Source organism: Danio aesculapii, chromosome 6 (genome assembly GCF_903798145.1).
Source record: "Danio aesculapii chromosome 6, fDanAes4.1, whole genome shotgun sequence".
Classification (NCBI taxonomy): Eukaryota; Metazoa; Chordata; class Actinopteri; order Cypriniformes; family Danionidae; genus Danio; species Danio aesculapii.
In genome coordinates this window covers 37455779-37478356 of record NC_079440.1, presented here as the reverse complement: position 1 = coordinate 37478356, position 22578 = coordinate 37455779, and the positions used below count along the sequence as shown (strand labels likewise).

The following is a 22578-nucleotide window of genomic DNA, read 5'->3' as shown; positions in this document are numbered from 1 at the left end:
ATAAAAGAAAAGAAAATCTTTGCATCTCTGATGCACTACCTTACCTACACTATGATAACAGAAAGTCAAAAGTACAGCTGGTGTAGCTCACCCCTAACCTAGTGTGTCTAGCAAAAGTGATATTAAAGCCTACGTGTGCACAATGTATGTCGCACGATATCCTTACCTGTCCCACTCTGCAACCTCAGATGAGTGTAAAACTGACGGTAGACAAATGGAAAATAGACAACAAAGGCGGACAAGTATCAAAATATAACACACTGACTGAACGGATTGAAATGATTCACTGACACACAACACAACACAGAAATTCAAAGCGTCCCCGGCCTCGCGAGTAGCGTTCTGTCACCACTTTTATGCCACGGTGGCAGCGGCTGGATTGGAGACCATAGGATGACGATAAGGGGGACACGGCAAACAGCTGGGCAGAGTGAGCCAATAGGAACCAACTAGAAAGGAAGGCGAGAGAAGAGAGCGAGAGAGAAAGAAAGAGAGAGAGGCGAAAGGAAAAAAATCATGATCACAAAACAACACAGGGATATAACAATTTATTTGTCTGTGTAATGTAAAGATGTGTTTTCTTTTTTGCAATCAATTAGTGTCAGTAAATTTTAATTACAATACATGTATTATAAAAAATTAGTTTTTTCTCCTGCATTTGACCATAAATCTCCACTTTAGCAGAATTTACAGGACCTACACGATATCTCACAGGTTTATTATTAATATCTGTATCTTGAAGGTTTTTATCCAAGAATTATGTAAAGAAAAAAAATGAAACCTGCAATTGAACCTCTTTTCATTGAATATTCAAAATTTTGTTGGAGGAATCTATGCAAATTGCCACATATTTAATTAAACAGTGTCACATTTTTATATTCAGACATAACATCTTAGAACAATTGTAATATAGAAACATTGTGTGATTCTTAATGTAACCATTTAACTAGGTTAATATTGTGATAGTTATTTCTTTACCCTATTCACCTGCAGTGTCTAAAGTACATCAATCAGCTTGTAGTCTCCTGTGTCTCCAGTATTTTCATTCATTCTAGCAATAGAATGGTTTATTTATTCAGCCTTGGAGAACCTGCGGTTTGCTTGTTTAGCCACAGCTCAACACCAAGTGTTTGGTAACAGGAGAAAGCAGTTGTTTTTCATAAACATAATGCTCAGCCGGAGGGTACACTCACTTAAGGTTTTTATATAAAACCCTTCTCGCAGGTCTGTGAATTGGGACAGAGGAGGTGGAATTTTGTTTCACGCTCCTTTGACCCACATCTTTGTTGAACAAGCGAGTCTCCGTGTCGCTTTGAGCTGTTTTGAGTCAGGGATGTCCGTCCTGTCAGAACTGTGATAAGCAAAGCGGTTCCGAAACAGAGCCTGATTTGCAACACAACACACTCAAAGAGAAGTTAGCTGTGGTTTTACTCTGATGTCTTCAGTCGCTGAAGAAGACACTTTGAAGAGCACTATCAAAGCTACACACGCGAGTCAATCGTCACTTATTAATTTATTTCTTCGTTTTCTTGCCCTTAGGGAAAATGATCGGCAGATGAAACGATATATTTGCTTTCTGAAGTCAGAATTAGTTGTTTGAGTGGGCTATATATGGAGGGAGGTTTTCGTTTGTTTTAATTAAATGCTGGTGGAATATACAGATGGACTGAGTTGAACTGAGTTACATTTCAGGCTAAATATAGTTTGTTTTAGCTGATTAGTTTTAGCATTTAGATTTGTTTTGCCTTTTTTGTGCTTTTTTGTTTTCAGCTTTTGCTTTGGTTAGCATGTTTTTGTTTATATTTTTGTTTAGCCTTTGCATATTTTTTTTTTTTGTTATTGCTTTATTGCTTTTTTTGTTAAAGCTTTTGCTTTTTGTTTAGTTAGTTTTTAGTTTGTTGTTGTTGTTTTGCTTTAAATTATTAGTCTGTTTTTGTGTTGTGTTGTTTGGTTTCAAACTATTTTTGTACTTTTTGTTTTGTTTTTTGTTTTTATTTATATTGTTAAATTTTATTTAGTATTTTCGTGTTCTTTTGTTGTATTTTTACTTTGTGTTTTTAGTTTGTCTTAGTTTTTAGTTTCTATTTAGTTTTATTGACTTTATTTTGCGGTTTTAATTTGATTTTGTTTTCAATCGCATACAGTCATGTGTATCATTCGATTTTCCCAACTCACTTCATGTCCATGATTCAGATATCCAAAATGTAGGTTTGACAGATTGCAGATGCTTTAAGACCAATTGAAATGTATTTTGAATCTGTCTGTAATAGAATTCTAGTACTGCATGCAGAATTAGAATCAAAGCTGAAGCCATTTTAGGATTGCCAGATTTTTTCATTTCATTTTCCATTTAGAACAATAAGAGTCATATGGAAAGTTTGCACATACATTCATGCCAATTCCACGCTTTTTTGTTTAAAGCTTTTGCATTGGTTAGTTTGTTTTTGTATTTTATTTTTGTTGTTATTTTTTGTTTAGTCTTGCATAATCTTTTTTTCATGTTGTTTTTATTTTTAGCTTTTGCTTTTTGTGTAGTTTGTTTTAAGGCTGTTGTTGTGTTTGGTTTTGTTTGTTTGTTTTTTGTTTTTTTTTGCTTAATGTTAGTCTGTTTTTTTTGTTTTGTTGTTTGCTTTTTGTGTTGTTTGGTTTCAATCAATTTTTGTGCTTTTTTTTGTTTGTTTTTTGCTTTACTATTTAGTTTTTTCCGTTTTTTTTTTTTTTAGTTATTTTATTTAGTTTTGTTGTATTTTTAGCTTGTGTTTATAGTTTTTGTTTGTTTTTAGATTTTTATTTTACTTTAGATTTTTCTTTTTGTGTCATTTGTTTTTAGGTTGTTATTTTTTGTTTGTTTGTTTTTTGCTTTCATGTTTTAGTCTGTTTTTGTATTGAGGTTGCTTTTTGTGTTTGGTTTAAATAAATGTTTATACTTTTTGTTTTGTTTTTGTTTTTCCATAAAATTGGGGGGGGGGGGGGTGTATTGTTAATTTTTTTCTTTTTTTTATTTAGTTTTGTTGTATTTTAGTTTGTGTTTTTAGTTTCTGTTTTGCTTTATTTTGCTGTTTTAGTTAGATTTTGTTTTCAGTTTTTGTCAAACAGTCATTTTATTGCAGCTCTCTTGTCAGCTTCTTTTATGTCCAAAAATGATTAAGATTTCCAAACCATCAGTTTGGACATTACAAGTGCTTTGAGACCAAATGAAATGTATTTTGAATATGTCAGTGATTGAATTCCAGTACTGCATGCAGACTCAGATGAGTTTTCTGCAAACCTGAAGCCTTATTAGAATTTTCAGCACTTTTTTCCATTTAGAAAAATAAGAGTCACGCATAGCAGAGATTCTATGGAAAGTTTACACACACATCCACGCCAAACAAAACAGAGAAAATGGCCTCTTCGAGTGCTTTGTATTTCAGCGCTGTTTTGTTCCACATTTTTTTTCATGCCCTCTTGCTGCTTTCATTGGGGAGGAAAATCAGTGCTGAAGTATTTGATGCATTTTCTGTGTGCAGTTTGAGGGTAGCAACAAAGGAACAAACAGGCAAATGAAAACCTAGTAATGACTGCAATGCAGCGGAAGAAAAATATTACCTTTGTGATTTGAAATTGCTGTGGTCATGAAAGTCTCCACTTTAAATATGTGTGGTTAAATGGCTTGTTAGAACATGAATCACTCAAATTACCTTCTTTTATGTCAGCGAAGTGAATCATTTGGTGACATACTAGACTTATTAAATCTGTTGTCTGGAGAAAGCACAGGGAAAGGTTTAGAAAACAGTGGTAATGTGAGGCTCAGGGGTGTTTTTACATTAGACAAGTGTGTGCAATTTGAGCGTCCAAATTTAATCTCATCTCAACTTGGAAAAAACAAAAAGCCAGAAGCGGTACACATTTGAGTGTGTGTTTTGTTTTTGTTTTATTATTGTGTTTTGTTTAGTTGTTTTTTTTAAGTGTTGATATTTTGTAAGTTTGTTGTTTTTATGATTTATGTTTAATTTCTTGTGATTTGTTTTGGCTTTTGCAATTTTATTTGTAGTTTTTGTTTTATTGTGTTTTTTTATTATTATATTGTTTTTGAAGTGTTTTTATTTTGTTTGTTTGCTGTTTTTATGATTTATGCTTAGTTTCTTGTTTTTTTTTACTTTTGCATTTTTATTTGTAGTTTGTGTGTGTTTTGTTATTTTGTTTCTTTTTTGTGTTTTTTATTATCATGTTGTTTTTGAAGTTTGTTGTTTTATGAATTATGTTTAGTTTATTTTTTTGCTTTTGTATTTTTTATTAGTAGTTTTGTCTGTGCGTGTTTTGTTATTTTGTTTTATTTGTTGTGTTTTTTATTATTATGTTGTTTTTTGATGTGTTATTTCATTTTGTTTGTTGTTTTTATGATTAATGTTTAGTTTCTTGTGATTTATTTTTTCTTTTCCATTTTTTATTTATTTGTAGTTTTTGTGTGTTTGTTTTGTTATTTTGTTTTATTATTGTGTTTTTTATCATTATGTTTTTGTTTTGTTTTTTTTTAAGTGTTCATTTTGTTTGTTGTTTTTTTTTATTTAAGTTTATTTTCTTGTGATTGATTTTGTCGTTTGTATTTTTTATTTGTAATTTTTAGCTTTTATATGTGTGTGTGTGTGTGTGTGTGTGTGTGTGTGTGTGTGTGTGTGTGTGTGTGTGTGTGTGTGTGTGTGTGTGTGTGTGTGTGTGTGTGTTTTTTTTTTTTTTTTGTATTTAGCATTTCATTGATGTTTAGTGCAATACCACATATATTGACTTATCGGACAATATATGGACATGACCTCAATCATTTTTGATGATGCAATATGTGTATCGTCCATACATAAAAAACTATTCTGGCAACACTTCATACTGTCAGTCAACATTAAAAAGAAACATTCCTGCCTATGTATTGACAATTCATGTCCTTGATTTAGCAAAAATAAAACAGTTAATTTTGCTGTATTTACTCTCTCTAAACCTCTGACTTACCACAGCACTAAAAATATTTCTCCTGCTACACACACTATTATTATTGTAAATAATTCATGTCATACAGCGAGATATATTATTTAATTTTCCAGTTGTAATTGTGCAGCAAAGTTTTTAATTGCTTAATTAGCCAATATGAAAATGAAACCGAACAACTGATTGGATTGAACATGAAGCAATACTTCATTGTTACTTTTTTCTTCAAAATACAATTTTTATTAGTGCCATCAAGGAAAATTATGAGCATCAAACCATTTTGGCTTCGATATTTACTCTGGCTTGCCCCGGCTGATGAATATGCCTCACTCAGAGTGAGATATAAAACTATGACAATATGAAATATGAGGCTTGTGTACATTTACATCCTATATCCTTTTGAAAACAACATCTTTTGTCATGCTAGGCAGCTCTTTTCCCAAAGACAATCACTCTTTGTCAGAAAACACACACACACACACACACACACACACACACAAACACACACACTTATATATAAGCATACGTTCAAGAAAAAATGGCAAGCAGCTCAACCTGAACTAAGCTTTCAGTCCACATTTACAGTATGGTAATTTTTTTCCCCTCAATTTTTGCACTTCTCCCTGCAGGCCTGATCTTGACGGCTCATTGGCTTCGTCTGGAGATTGTATTGTTCTTAAGGGCACGAGTGTAAGCTGGGTCATAAATCACGACCACTAAGGTTTTAGGAGGATACAGACAGTTAGATGGAGCTCAGGTTAAACCAGTGGCTGAAATGGATCCATCTTTAGGACTTATGAAGGACATTGAAGTGCATCATAATCATTTTAGAAGTCTTTACAGCCGGCCGTTTATCATTAGTAGGTCATAGCCAGCAGTGTTTGATAACAAAACGTGTGTGGCTGACTGCCATGTGGCTACTTCTAGTATCTATGGACAATAGTTTATTAAAGTGTAAAAAGATAAATAATTAGATGATTACTTTATCTAGGTTGATTTAATTAAATGATTACATGATATAACAGTTGTGAAAACTACGCAAGTACTGTTTTGATATTTAGTCAAAAGTATTGCCGTAATGTGGAACCGAGTCTATACGTCCATTCGTTTGTTCAATCTTTCGTTCAGTCATTTATTTATTCATTCATCCATATTTATTCATTCATCCATTCATTCAATAAGTAACTTGTTCATGTATTTATTTGTTCATATTTATGCATTTATTTTAATATTTTAATTGTTGTTGTTTTTATTATTATTTATTAATAATAATAATAGGGCTAAGTAAGTCTTTGTATGTTATTGTTATGAAAGTGTTGATATTATTTTAAAATTATTTTAGTACCATTACTGTTATATTTTAATAAAAAATATTAAAATATCTTATTTTATTATAAGATATTGTTAATATTGTTTTATTATTCATTTTTGTAATTAATTAATTTATTAATTGTTATTATTTTGTTATGAAAATGTTATTATTATAAAATTTTTATTTTGTGTCATTTAAGTCGTATTTTAATAACATTTTTGTTTTTGGTATTTTTTTTAATTATTATTGTGTTATGGCTCTGATTTAAATATAAAATATTTAACTGGATCTAAATATGATTTAATATGAATTATTGAATCTAGACTCAATAATCCAAATCAATAATTTACCTTGATAGCATTCATAGCCTTAATTTGGTGTCAATTTATTATTATTATTATTATTATTATTATTATTATTATTATTATTATTATTATTATTATTATTATTATTATTATTATAGCTGTTATTATTGTTATTATTATATTAATAATAATAATAATAATAATAATTATTATTATTATTATTATTATTATTATTATTATTATTAGTGTTATTATTATTATTATTATTATTGCTGTTATTATTGTTATTATATTAATAATTATTATTATTGTTATTATTATTATTATTATTATAGTAATAGGGCTAAGTCTTTGTGTGTTATTGTTATGAAAGTGTTATTGGCATAAAATTATTTTAGTATCATTATTGTTATTTTTTATACAGTTGAAGTCAGAATTATTAGCCCCCCTATTAGTTTTTTTTTCTTTTTTAAATATTTCCCAAATGATGTTTAACAGAGCAAGGACATTTTCACAGTATGTCTGATAATATTTTTTTCTTCTGGAGAAAGTCTTATTTGTTTTATTTCGGCTAGAATAAAAGCAGTTTTTATTTTTTTAAGACCTATTTTAATGTCTAATAATTCAGGGGGGCTAATAAATCTGACTTAAACTGTCAAACATTTTTATATGTTTATATTTTTAATTAAAGAGCCCATATTATACATGAAATAGGGTCATATTTAGGTTGTAAGGGTCTCCAACAACAGTCTAATATGCATGCAAGGTCAAAAAACACTTTGATGGTCTTATAATCTGCATTTATTTTTACCTAATTATCCCAGCGACTCCCATATGAATCGTTCAGCGATTCATTTGTTCCCAAACCCCTCCTCAGCACGAAGCTAATCTGCGCTGATTGGACCGATGACAGCCTGCTGCGATTGGTCGACAGTGACAGGCTTCAGCACAAGACAGAGTGAAATGCCCAGCTGGTAATCAACTATATAAAAGTAGTCACAGTGCACACGCGCTTCATAGTGTAAGGCTTTTTTCACACACACACACACAACCCTCCTCCGAAGAACTGGGGAGATCGACGCGAGTCTCCTAGCCTCTCCCTCTCCCTCTCTCTCTCTCTCTCTCACACACACAACGCTCCTCAGAAGAACTAGGGAAAGCGACGCGAGTCTCTCTCTCTCTTTCACACACACACACACACACACACACACACACAACGCTCCTCAGAAAAACTAGGGAAAGCGACGCGAGTCTCTCTCTCTCTCTCTCTCTCTCTCTCTCTCTCACACGCACACACACAACGCTCCTCAGAAGAACTAGGGAAAGCGACGCGAGTCTCCTGTCTCCTAGCCCCTAGGCGTCACAAACTCGACCTGTTCTTTTTCTCTCTCTCACACACACACATAAACACATCACGTTCCTCCTCAGAACTAAGGAGATCGACACGAGTCTTCTGTCTCCTAGCTTTCGATCGCCATAGCAACGACAAACGGAAGTGGAATGCGAGCTCAAAAAAGCCTTTAACGTTAAATCCGTAAACAAAGCGGCACGCGTCGCGTTTTAACGTGGCTTACATGTGATAAGAGAATATAAAGAGTAACCGCGTGTACTGTACCAGGTTAACAAGTAACAAAACACAATAAATACATAATTTGCAAGTTAAACGAGGCAACAATTTTAATCGCACTTACTTACACTAGTGAATAAACCTCAACCACTGACTCTTCACAATTCACAACTCATCTTTGGGTAGAGACTGTCAATATTATCCATCTGAGCACAGCGTGACTTCATTCGACCGGCGGCATCTGTGTGTGTGTGTCTAGTGTTTTTTTCTGTGTTAGTGGGCGGGGCCGCAGGTTTCAAATCTCCCTGGTTTGCGCGCGTAACTACTGGCGAGGCTTGTGTTTCGTGGCTGCGTCATCGCGAAACACCTAATGACTCGTTATCAAGACGACTCGTTTGAAGCACTATGAGTCGACTCTTTTATAGATGAATCAATAGTTTTAAACACTGTACACTTACAGATTTAAGCCTTAGCTGGATATTTCACTTCATTTAGAGCTGTGTTACACACTACATAGAAGGGCATTTTCAAAAACCCATAATATGGGCTCTTTAAATCAATAGTCTCAAACTCAATTCCTGGAGGGCTGCAGCTCTGCATAGTTATCTCCAACCAACTCCAACTCACACCTTAATAGTCTCTAGTAGTCTTGAACACCTTGATTAGTTGGTTCATCTGAGTTTGATTAGGGTTGGAGCAAAACTGTGCAGAGCTGCGGTCCTCCAGGAATCAAGTTTGAGGCCTATGATCTAAATTAACAAGGAATATTTTTCTTCTTTTTTTTCAGTTAATGTCTAAATGTCAAAATTATAATTGTAGGTGCTTTGTTTTTAGTTTAGTTAAGTATAATAACCCAGATGAAAGCCCTCAGAGAGTGAAGCTGGTATTGTTTTTCAGATCTGCACTTCAGAGCAGTGTATGGTGTCATCATTAAAGTGGATTTGAGAGGAGATTTGGAAAGAACAGTTATTTGTCCTTCTGCTGATGCTCTTCAGCTCGTTTCATCATTACTCTTAAAACACAGCTGACGTCAGAAACATGAAGACAGCTAAAAGGCTTTTCATTCATGATGTGGCATTAAAGAAGCTTTTTGGATGAAAGCACTCTTTAATTTGTATGAATGTCGACAACCCACACAGTAAATGAGATAACCTTCAGAGTAACATGCTTTGCCATCAATTTTTCATATAAAATATAACTACGTTCAACAAAGTCTGAATGTATTTATATTTAATAAAAGCTTGCCAGGTTGCTCAATGGAATGCTTGTCAGATCTTTTAGAGATGTTTGACCTTGAATATATAAATATATTTAAACAGGGCTTTGAAATTCTCCAAATAACTATGAGAAAATTCCTTTTATTGTCGTACTTGTGAAACGCAGAAAGTGTCCAGTGTGTATTCAGCCATGCTCTTTTGTTGAATCAAATTTAATTGAAGGCTTGTTTTGGAATAATGTAAGAAATGATAGCTTAAAAGTTTATCCAAATGAAGGATTTCTTTTCATTTTTCTGTTCAAATAAAGGCATAGTTCATTTAAAAATGAAAATTTATTCACCATTTATGCACCTTGAAGTGACCTTAACCTTTTTGACTTTCCTTTTATTTGGATGTGGACTTTTTGCAACAGGATCCACTTTTCAATTTTGAAGTATGTTTGAATCCATTGTAGTGGGAAAAAAGTCAATAGCTTTTCCATTCACCTATTTTTATGATGTTACAGCTCTCAAGCTGCAACAGAAATGAGGGCCAGACGCAACCATCACAGGCAAAATAACATTTATTTTAACATGACAATAACATAAGTAATATAAAATTTAAAAAAAAGAAAATTCAGGGCCAAATGGGACGGTCAACGAGGCTTAACCAAGCTCCATGCTAAGGCAATCACTCAGAACCAGTTCCACCATCACGAGAGCACCAAACACTGTTTATATCCACATTCCAACAAGTGGAACCTGTGTACCAATCACATCACCTGCAACGTGTAACTGAAACACACGTCATGCGCACTCAGCCCATAAACTGGGACGCCACACACACGCACTCAAGCCCATAGGCTGGGAAGTCACACACATGCACTCACAGCCCATAGGCTGGGACGTCACACAAACCCCCTTCAAAAAAAAGTCCATTAAGAGTAATTTAATACAAACAAAGATGAAAAAGAGCACCCATGAAGTTTTATAAAGCCTTTACAATGAAGATTAATCCCACATACTATTTTACCTCACCTATTACCCCTCTTCCTTCTCCAGTAATCTGGATCCTGAAAGCAAATTAATGTAATGTGTGTATTTATGTGTAGCGCATTTATCATGTACAGTATAGCTATACACCCAAAGTTCTTCACAATCGTGAGGGAGTGGGTGGTCAATCTCTCCACACCACCACCAATGTGCAGCATCGACTTGGATGATGCGACAGCAGCCACAGGACAACGGTGCCAGTGCGCTCATCATACACCAGCTATTGGTGGAGTGGAGAGACAGTGATAGAGCCAATTGGATGGGGATGATTGGAGGGCCATGATGAGTAAGAGCTGATAGTGGGAATTTGGCCAGGACACTGAGGTTTTATCCTTTCTCTTTACAAGAAGTGCCATGGGATCTTTAACGACCACAGAGAGTCAGGATCTCGGTTTAACGTCTCATCCTCGTGCACACTGATAGTATAGTATCCCCTTCACTTTACTGGGGCATTAGAACTTACACAGGCTGCAGGTTGAGCGCCCCCTGCTGGCCTCACTAACACCACTTCCAACAGCAACCTAGTTTTTTCATGTAGTCACCCATCCAGGTTCTGACCTGGCTCAGCCCTGCTTAGCTACATTGAGTAACTGTCTTGGCCTGCAGGGTGATATGGCTGTGACGATTACATTGAGGTGAAAAAGATAGCGAGTAAAACAGGGAGTCAAAATGTATTTGAATTAATCAGCACTAGATCATGAAGTATGGGACAACACATCAGCAATCACATTGTCAGCTCCTTTGATATGTCTAATGTTCAAATTATAAGGTTGCAAAAATAGAACCCACCTCATCAAACAATGATTTGGACTCAAAAAAAAGTCAGCGGATTATGATTGGAAAATACCACCACCTCTGCGCCTCCTCCCAGATAAACATCAAAATGCTGCAGCACCCAAATCAAGGCTAAAACTTCTTGTTCGATTACAGAATAGTTTTCGAGAAAATAAACAATCCACAACCACCCTGGTCTATTTCTTTTTTTATCACTCTGAAGTAAAACTGCACCAGCTCCTATCCTACTCGCATCAACCTTTTGAAAGGCTGATCAAATTTAGGCGACATAAGAACCGGAGCTGTCACCAATAACATTTTCACGTTGTCAAAAGCTTTTTGACAGCAAAAAGTCCACTGAAACTTTGTAGAACACTTTAACAAATCGGTCAACGGTGAAACCACTGTAGAAAAAAATTAGGACAAAAACTTCTATAATAGCCCATTAGACCCAGAAAACACATGAACTCCTTTTTCGTCCATAGAGAAGGGAAATATTGCATTAAAATGCATATTGGTAACACCAAGATGCACATAAAATTAGAAAATGTGCCTAAACTACAATGGCAACTCATTTGGCAAATAAATTTTAGTACGCACATCAAAAAAATCATGATTTTATTTTTACAGATCATGTGATAACAAATAAATGGGTGTGAGAGGATGACATTAATGGAAAAACTAGCAGATTGGCCACATTTTATAATATCTGAAATGTTTTATTCATTCTAAAATCCTTTAGCCAAAATCTGTCATCAAAGTGGTTTGCTATTATTACCTCCCGAGCCACCACATGACCAATGCGCTTCATTTTTGTCTTCTGAGGCACAAATAATAATTTATTACATAAGAAAAAAAAGCCAACCTTGACTTCTCCTGCCACAGCAAATTCCATTTTTCTTTTTTAGATATTTGGTGCCAGTTCATCAGCAAGTGACTATTTTAGTGTCTTTGGGTGCTTTCACACCTGGCTTATTTAGTTCGGTTGAATCGCAATAGAGTTCATTTTCCCTGTTGGTGCGGTTCGTTTGGGCAGGTGTGAATGTAACAATCGCACTCGAGTGCACACCAAAAGCGGACCAAAAAAGCGGGCCGAGACCTCCTTGTAGAGGTGGTTTCGTTACGCTTTCAAACGAACCCTGGAGTGGATTATTTGTGGTGAAAATATGATCCGAACTAAAACAGACCCTACCGCAAAAAGTACTGCGCCTTTTTGGACTAATCCAGCAGCCGTAGGCCGATGCGTTGTGCAATATGGAATGTGGAGGAAAATATTTGTTGACAGCGCTTTGCCAACAATTTTAAACAGAGAGAGAGAGGGGGTAAACATTACCTGATGGATCGTTGGTAATATTTCCGGAAGATGACCATGTCGCAGTTTAGTTAAAATAATTCACGCCTCCTCCTGAAGTGACGTACGATGCGCCTTTGCCGTTTGCAATGCATTAAAACATTGTTTTCCAGCCACAGCCGCACTTCATTATGGAAATGTCTAAATTGATGTATACAAACTATATAGTATACTATGAGCAAGGATACAGTCAGCCGGCGCAATCATACCTCCATAGTCAATAGCGACATTTTGTGTCTGCCGGTTTGTTTACTTGCGGGGAGATTCATTGACATTTTCCCACATGTGAATTCTGACCAATCGAAAAGCAGTTTAGGATGTTCAACAACATCTGGCCAATGGGTGATGTGGATTTTGTTACATGACTGCATTTTGGTTCTTTTTGTCTGGTTCGGACCAAAGCAATCAGTTTGGTGTGTAAAGGACCCAAAAAACTACAGAAAATGCTACAATGTATCATTTATTGCCCTTGGTCCAGACCAAATGAAGCGTACTCCAGATGTGAAAGCACCCTTTGACTTATTGGATGGAAGCGGTGCTTTATTCGCAAATGTTTTTATGTGATATTCCAGTTTTGCGCATAAGATTAATTTGCATCTTTGCATAGAAACATAGCTAACGGCTACCGGTTTCCAAGATACCTCAAAATATCTTCCATTGTGTTTAACTGATGAAGGAAACTCAAACATATTTGGGACAATGAAGTATTCATGTTTTGGGTGATCTCTTTAACTGTGTTTTTGGGGGATTTGAGTTTTACTGAATTTACAAATGAAACAGAAACTTTTGACTCCTCTGTGATAAATATGGCCCAAATCTGCTGTATGTGTGTGTGCGCTGGATGAACTGAACTGAAGGGAAGCGTCTGCTGTGTGCTCTTCAGGTTCATCTGCTGAAGGATCAACTCTCTGCTGAAGCGGCAGCGAGGATTGAAGCCCAGGCTCGAGTTCACCAGCTGCTGTTGCAGAATAAAGATCTGCTCCAGCACATTTCCCTGCTGGTCAAACAGGTCCAGGAGCTGGAGCTCAAGCTGGCTGGACAGGGCTCTAGTGAGTATTATTTCCTCTGTTCTGCAGTGCTAGCTGTAAAAGCATCCATTGTTTTGTGTTAGGAAGAAACATTGCTGGTTGTGCCAGTCTCCTGTTTAACACTTAATAATGAAAGTTTAATGAAGAATTTGTTTTGTAAAGATTAAAAGAGAATTAAATGCATACAGTATGAAGTAGTATTGGTCTGGTAGATTGACATTGAAGAAGAGAAAAATCGCGTCAGGAAAAATATTACATGTGTAAACATAATAGCAGCAATGCACACATGCTAAGCAACTTGTTGGGTTGTTTGTAATCTAATATGAATGTTTGTTCTCACCAACGCGCTGCTTGCCATGTGTTGTTAATGTAAAATTGTATTCAGTTTGATCGGCATATCTATATTGATTGTTATGAGCGCACGTGATGGCTATTACCATGCAAACACATAGTGAGCCAACAGAGCCTTTACAGCACCCCAAACAGCAGCAGGGGAGACGTGTGCCAGTCACTGAATCCAGCATAGGGATTCTCAACCGTCCACCACATTATGTCTTTATATTATGCAGTTTGTCATTAAGTCATCTGTGCTCAATGTTCAGTATTAAAATCTGACTCCGAAGACAAATCTGGCTCCACTTTGTGTGCACGCTCAGCACACAGCACCTGCAGTTAGTTTAAAACTCACAGCCAGGGGCGTAGCAATCGGGGGGGACGGGGGGGACACGTCCCCCTCACTTTTTGGAAACAGGTTACTCTGTCCCCCGACTGGCCCACACGTTTTATTTGACCAAGCGGCCGCAAGTGTTCTCTGATTTGTTACTTAATTTGAGTGAATGATCACTTAGCCAATCACAGCGCGAATCTCTTGAGCGTCTGCCACGAGCTTCATTCATTCACTTTGCAGTCAAAGACAGGTATGACGCGGAAGGGAGCAACAGCTACAGCTGGGTAAATCACGGTAAATCACTAACGTTAGAGAATCCTACTTTTGTTCCGTTTCGAAGTGAGAACCGTAAAGTCCCTGGTGCTGGTGTCTTGTCTGGCGCTGAGCCAGAAAAAGACAGCGGGGTTAAGTTGGTTTTGTTTTCGGTATTCCTGACACATTCAGTGATGGACGGCATTAACTAAAAAACCTCTAACCCTAAAAAGATCTAAACTGTATTCCCTACAAAAAGACAAAGCTGGTTATGTTTCACAGCTGTCTTTCTTTTTTCGCTCGATATTACGAGCACTGCTTGAGCAGTCGTAATATGCGTTCAGCCAGAGAGAGCTCGCGCTGAGCTCTCAGTAAGGGACCGTCGGAAAAGTGCTTCTTTTTTTCGTTTTTTTTTTTTTTCCGAAAACAAAACCAACTTAACTCTGCTGAGAAAGACGTGTTATATTATCACAATTATGCAGCCTTTTTACAGCCTATTGCTTAATTTATGATTTAGACATGTAAATACACACAAGTAATAGTAAAACAAGAGAACTTTAGCGTTTGTAAAACACACAAGGAAGTCTAACAATCCATTAAAATATAATTTGCTGATGTGTTTTAATCATATCAGATACACATACTGAAAGTAACTATAAAGTTGAATCTACTCCTCTCTAAGTTCACCAACCACTTACTTGCATGTATTTGGGGAGTAATTGAGTAATGCTTAATTTAAATGTGTGTGCTTCTGTTTATTTATTGTTATTATTAATATTTTGTAATTATTTTGGAATTTTGGTTAAAAGATTATTAAATAAACTTTATTGCTAATAAATCATTAATCACTTTTGGGTGACCATACAGCTGTCCCCCCCCCACTTTTAAAATGGCTGTTACGCCCCTGCTCACAGCAGTTTATCATAAACCTTTCATCGATCATTTTTCCTACAATTGACAGCATGAACGAACATAGAAGCGCTGTCTAATTGAACCTACGTGTGTTCAAAAGAAATAATAGGAAATTATATCCAAATAGGATGAATTTATGCAGCTTTTTCCAAAGTAATACTAACTGTATTTAGCTTTTTGCTTGTACGGTGGCTCTGAACTGTTAAAACACCTCTCAAAACGTCTTTTCGGACATTACATATTTGTACATATGTACATGACTGCAACACGTTTTTTTCAAGAACATTTAAACTTGTTTCACTTCTTAGTTCTTTCATTTTCATTTTAATCAAACTTTTTTTATTTGACTTGTTTGTTAAGAAAAGAAAACATTTTTTGGTGTGCTGATTTATGTAAAATCGTGAATATATCTATATAATCACCTTGAAATTTTTAAATTATTTATTTTTTTGCTTTGAGTAGGCTGTTCAGTTCATAAGATCAGATCAAACTTTCATAAAGTTTTAAAAATAAAATAAGTTGTCCACTGTTTACACCGGTTATAGGCCTTCAAATATTAAGAGTTATCGGTTATCGATCAAAAAATCCATATCGGTGAATCCCTAATTTTTACTCGTTGTTGTGTTTTTGCTGTTGTTTACATAGTATTTTATTTTCTATTTTATTTCAGTGATTTATAATTATTATTACTTATTAGTTCAGTGGTAGATTGTTAATATAGTTTATCATTAATATTATTATTAATATTAGTAGTAGTAGTAGTAGTTGTTGTTGTTATAGTTGTAGTAGTAGTATTATGATTAGTAGTAGTAGTAATGATGATAATAATAATATCATCATTGACAAGAATTATCATCGAGCAGAATGTGAATAAGGCTAGTAACCTTCACAATGAGCACTTCATCTCATCAATAAAGTGGTTATAAGAAGACATTTTACAGTCGTCTTTTACAGGCTGGCATTTGTCTAACAGTTGTGACGGTTAAGTAAAGGGGCTTCATCATGCTGGCTAATGTGAAAAAAGCACATCACCAGGTGCTGCTGATCTGAATAAGAGCATGCTCCAAAAAACTGCTTCAAAATCAGCCTGAAATTTACCCCCTCGAGCACAATGATGATGGGGAGAAGCTGAAATGGAAAGTGAAATAATATGTGATGGAGAGAGAGAGAGAGAGAGAGAGAGAGAGAGAGAGCTGGAACAGATGGGAGGGTCTTAGTGAAAACACAAGAGTAAAGGAGAAACACATCAAATGCCTTCAGAAAGGCCAACTGAAAATGTGCTGTACTGTTATTAACCTGCAGGAAAGCAAGAAAAGAAACATTTGGAAGACTTATATCATTATTGCAGTTGAGAACATACCATGCTAACACTTTAGTTTGTCACAATTATTTAACTACTGGCTTATTTTCTACCTATTATTGAGATATTACCTGTTTTTAAGTAACCATGATTTTATTCTGCATCGCTACACCTTGCTTACTTTTAATAAGCAGCTAATTAGTAGTTTATTGAACAAATAGTCTTAGTTAATGTTTTATTAGCATGGATTGTGCATTAAAATCTTCTGTTAAATGCAGTTTTTATTGAGTGTACAAGATTCAAAATGTGCTGCGCATGTGTACAGATCAGATTGAACATTTCTTGTAAACCATTTTCAAAGCCTTAAAATCTATCTTAATCTCTTCCTCTCTCTGTGTGCATCAACAGTGGGCTCTCAGGACAGTCTCCTGGAGATCACCTTTCGTGCCAACGTGCCCCCAGTCTTATGTGATCCCAGCACCCCTCGACCGGAGGACTCCATCCTGCCTCCACTGAACGATGGGACGCAGCTGTCCCTGCCGCTCTGCAGTCCTATAGGTAGGGACCAGGGTTTGATTAAATTTGAGTGTTTTCGCTTTCTGCCCGGACCACCACACCAACTGGAGGAGGACAGTCCCGACACACCATCTCAGGACGTTTCGTCCTCCTCCCGGGACGAGCTTCTAGGCAGCCTGGAGCTGCTCCGGTTCCGCGAGTCTGGCATCGCATCTGAATACGAGTCCAACACAGATGAGAGTGATGAAAGTTGGGGCCTGCAGGATGAAAGCAGCCTGCGCCTGCTCAATGTGCTCAACAAACACATCCCGTCGGACTGCCTGGACGACGAAATTGCTGTTTAATGTGATTTTGTGCTCACGGCTTGGAAAAACTCTGCTCGACGCTCTGCTTTAATGGTTTGAGTCAGTCAGTGTCAATATTGTCTGTTTGTGCTGCTCATTCTGGGAGACTGAGGTGACTTTACTACTTTGGTGGTAGTTTTGTTTGTTATGTTTTAGGTTATATGTTGAAGATCAGAAGTTCTAAAAGTGTAGCCAATGCTGTTGAAAACACTTTACTTTAGTGATGCACATTAGAGTTTTTCTTATGAGACGTTCACACATTCAGCGATTTGTAATGATGAAGGTTGCCAAGGGAAAGTGCTGTTGGTTTTATTGGGGTCCCTATTTCCAAAGTCACAGCCATCTTTGAAATGCCTCTCGGGCATTCAAGTGCAGCTCCTACCGCTTTAAATTGGGAAACTTCATTTGATTAAGTTAACATATGATTTAGTTAAATATTTGCTGTCATCAATGAAATTTAAAAACAGCTGTCTCATTTTTTTTTTAAAAAGCATTTTATCAGGTAGCCCACAACACCACAGGAGATCACAACACCAACCTCCTGTATGGCTATTTCTGGAAGATGCGATTTCATCAAACTATCAGTAACTTGCGTGTTACACAATATCGTCCTCTGAATAATGCCTCATCTGATCGCGCTGGTCTTCTGAAGTAATTCTCAACTTAGACTTGATGGCAAATCTCCTCCCAAAATGATGGTGACCTCTTCATGTACAAGTTTGTGGGCATTTAAGTAGTTGCCGTCATTTGGTTTTTAAATTTGAATGGCAGAGATGGGAATTCATAATGTCAAATGGGACAGACTTTACCTACCATTCGTTTTATACATATTGCAAAACCAGAGAACATTGTTTTCAAGTGCAGTTAATTCTTTTACAAGTAGAGATTTATGTAGATGTTTCTCATGTATGTGAGGCAAGTATTCACTGAGATTCCAGCATGTTTGCTAACACCAGAGAGTTCATAATGAAACTGCAGAAACTGTTGATAAGAACACTCTTCTAGAACGACTCCCTCCCCCGAAGAATTATCAGTCTATATCGATTGATGATTAGCTCCTAAACTAGAAGGCGGGGCTTCCTTCACTAAAGCGGCCATATTGATAATTATATTTTTCACCCATTGAAAACTAAAAATAAGAGAGAAACGTCTTGTGAATTCTATAGTCTTTGCTATTTTCCAGTTTAACAATGTCATTGGTGGACTGTTCATTTTGGGATCACAAATGAGACATACTCAACACAGACTCATTGGGAAAATGTGCCCTGGTGTACATATTTGAGAACCAAGAAACATGTACTTGCATGGTCATTTAGCTGCGTTTTATGTGTAAAACAAATGCCATGAGTTTGAGATGTGCATGTGGACAGCTTTTCTGGCGTGAAGCTCCATCAAAAAACGGTTCCACAAACCAGGGAAACAAAACCCAAAAAAGCAGCGTGCGGTCGTGGTAGAAGCAAATGGCCACAATGACTTTTCTCCTATAGTTTGCTTTTGAAAATACTATCGGTTGCGTTTAGGTAAGTGGGTGTGTGGGTCTGTTGATATCAAACTGATATATTATGTATGATGACAAGCCAATCGGCTTCTCTCATGGACTCACACAAGGAGGTTAATATTTGCAGAAACATAAACAGTGACCTCTGGTGCATTTACAAGATATGCCGCGTATGAGATAATGTGCCCCAGTGACATATTTGAGATTGTCAAAAATGTACATGGCGCCCTCTAGTGGATTTTTTAAAATGTAGTCAACGTAGTCCAGGGTACATATTTGTCAGCTCTCAAAATGTAGTCTTTGGTATTGTAGCATTTCCAATGAGCCTGAGGTTGGAAATACTGATGGTGATTTATTAAATAATCATTCCATTCACGAAATACCAATAAATGATTTTAACATTATTAATATCCATTTTTAATATTTAAACAAATTCATGCCACATTAACTTAAAAAATAATGTATGACTATATAACTAGATACTGTAACTATAACCAAAGTCCCTTAAAGCAAGTCATTTAACTCGGTGCCCATCTTTGAAACGCCTCTCGGGCAGTATGCTTGGGCATTCTGTTTGAATGGGGAACATCGAATTCTCCAAAACTTCTTGCCAAGCTTTTGATTATATTTTATACTACGAATAACCAATAAAATTAAACAACAGCTATTTAGTTTCATTTCTAAATGTTCGTATCACACAAAATCTTCAGAAACTCACATCTGGTCTGAGCCTCTCCCCCGGAGAATTGTCATTCTATAGCTATAGATTGGCTCCTGTACTAGAAGGCGGGCTTTATTCGCAATATAGCGAATATAGCAGTTACACTTTTCCCCATTCAAAAGTATACGAGTGACATGTCTTGTGTCTTCTATAGTCTTTGCTATAACTAGCTACTGTACTTAAATATTTGCATTTAGTATAAAATAATGCTTTCCCATGATGGGTTGCAGCTGAAAGGGCATCCACTGCGTAAAACATGCTGGATAAGTTGGCGGTTCATTCCGCTGTGGCGACCCCTGATTAGTAAAGGGACTAAGCCGAAAAAAGAAAATGAATGAATGAATAATATATAATTCAAATAATTAATGTAAAATTAAACTATATCTAATTAACAGGTGATATTTAAATAGTTAAAAAATTAAATGTGTATAAAGTATATGTGTATAAGCTAAATATAATATATATTATATATTTAATAAATCAGTTTTGAGCATTTTTACTCCAAAATCATTCTAATATGCTGGTTTGCTGCTCTTTTGAGCAATTATTATTGGTGCGCAATCATTAATAATGGCTCTTAATATTATCATAGTTGATGTTTTTTTCTGATTCATATTTTTGTGGAAGCACTAGATTTTACTTTTGGGCTTTATTTGATCACAAGAACATTAAAAATAACAACATTTATACATCACAAGAATGAATGACATTTTTAAAACAACTACATTTTTAGAATATTTAAAAAAATTGATATATAAACAAGTTTAACAGAATAATATTCCTAATCAAAACTACTAAATGTTAAATGGATCACAGAAGGCATGTCATATGTACACCATCTTCCCTCTCATTGGTAGTTGCCACTTCAAATCGCTACTTATTTGCAAATGACCCGAGATTTGCATCCAACTTTCTGTTCCCACCATTAGCTTTGTCATTGAGAATCGCTGTTTGTGTCAACTCCTCTTTAGGTTTCACAGATCATTTACAATAAAGTAATTGTTTTTAGCTGCAAAAGATACAGGACATCAATATGTCATGTAACACTGAGCAAACTTGAGACACTTGACCTCTAATATTATATCTGTGATATCAGTTGTACAGTTGCTGGTTTGTTTCTGAGCAGTATTAGATCTGTACTGTATGCACTGATCTGCTCAACCACTTAGATAACCCTTCACGAGGAGACCTCAGAATGCAGACAATTACCCAGCTACATCTGTTTTAGCATGCACGACAGAACAGACTCTTAATTGAATGACTGTGGACGCTAAGCTAATTATACCCTAAGGGTAACGAGGCGGCTAAACCGGTCAGATCTTTACCAACAGGAACCCCAATTAGCGTGTCAGAGTTTTCACGACCCACGTCCTTTATTCATTATTTTCATACTCAGAAGAGCTTGTTGTGTATGAACGGTTCACATATGAACTTTTTGTATATGTTTTGCTTTCTTGCGTTGGGTTTCTTCTGTGCTTATCAAACGTGATATTTCAGTGTCTTAACTGTATCTCTCTGATAAAGTATTCGCCTCTTTAACCTCTGTTTTTTTTTTTCTTCCTCTCGCTTTCTCTGTTTCTCTCTCTTTGCCTAGTGTCATTTAGAGTCAGACAAGTACACGCAATTACTCTGGTAATAATAGAGTGGTAAGCAAGTCTTCCCACACATGCAGGACAACCAAAGCACTTTCTGTTGACGAAAAAAAAGAGAGAATTTGCTTTAAATTGCTAAATGTGGGTAATTTTATTTTCATTTTTTTCCACTGGATAAGCATTAAAAATCTGTTTTCCTTCACCAGCGCTTTAAATATAAATGAAGTCATAAATAAGTCAAAAATAAAATAAATAAAAGCAACACAAAATTAATACTCATGACTTCTGGGGTCCATTCTTCATATCTCGCTTAAATGATCAAAGATGATTTGGCAGATCCTGGATCTTTTAATCTTGATAACTGATCTCTGGCTAATTTGGTTCTTTAAGCAAGTTCAAGAATCAGATTAAAATATCTGGATGAACTGAGCTGAGATCTCTGCATGTGTTGTGAACGACTGATCTATCGATCCTTGAAATCATGATCAGCAATGCAACATTTGGCTGACGGCACAGCAGCGTAATGACATCATCTGATTAATATTCAATTATCCATGTGAGCAAAATTACATAATATTCGTAGTAAACGGTTTGTTGAATATTTAATGCAATAACTTTACACCTTTGTTGTGGGCTGCAGGCTTTACTCTTTCATATGTAGCATTCTCATAGAGTATTTAGCAATTTATTTAGTTTTACATTTGGAGGAGAATTGCCTGCCTGGCAAGCAAGGTGGTAAAGGCAATGACGCAGTGTGTAGACGTTTGTGTAGTTAGAGTTGGAAGATAACCAAAAAGTGCAGTCAGAGGGTCAGGAGTGATGATTATATTGAGGGCTTGAGAAAGAAGTTTAAAAATATTAGACCAATAGTTTAATTTTGAACAGGACCAAAACGTGTAGGTAATCGGCCGGTGACTGCTTACATCTGCTACAGGTATTGCTTCTGTTCGGAAATATTTCAGAAGGTTTGGCATTAGTGAAATGGATCCTATGTAGTACTTTACATTGTAATAGGGTGTGTCAGACACAAATAGACAAAGAGTGAACTAAACTGAGAATGTCCTTAAATTGGTCCTCAGAAATCTCAATACCCAGATCTTGCGCCCACGTTAGTTTAGTTTAGTTGTCAGAGGGTGTAGAACAGAGGTGTCAGCCGTGCACATTTTAGTTCCAACCATGCTTCCAAACATCTACCTATAGGTTTCAAACAAGCCTGAAGCACTCAAATAGTTTTC

The 22578-nt window shown here is 35.9% G+C and overlaps 1 protein-coding gene across 2 annotated transcripts in view; it reads left to right on the top strand.

Moving 5' to 3' along the window:
• nos1apa (nitric oxide synthase 1 (neuronal) adaptor protein a) overlaps positions 1 to 22578 on the top strand; it is a 214550-nt gene that overhangs the window by 165444 nt on the left and 26528 nt on the right. Inside the window, exons 9-10 of one of the 2 annotated variants that reach the window (XM_056460125.1) lie at positions 13397 to 13562; positions 17081 to 17230. In XM_056460125.1, coding sequence (XP_056316100.1) covers positions 13397 to 13562; positions 17081 to 17230 — 316 coding nt within the window. Of the gene's footprint in view, positions 1 to 13396; positions 13563 to 17080; positions 19984 to 22578 lie in introns of those variants that run through there. The other variant, XM_056460126.1, reaches the window with a different exon arrangement.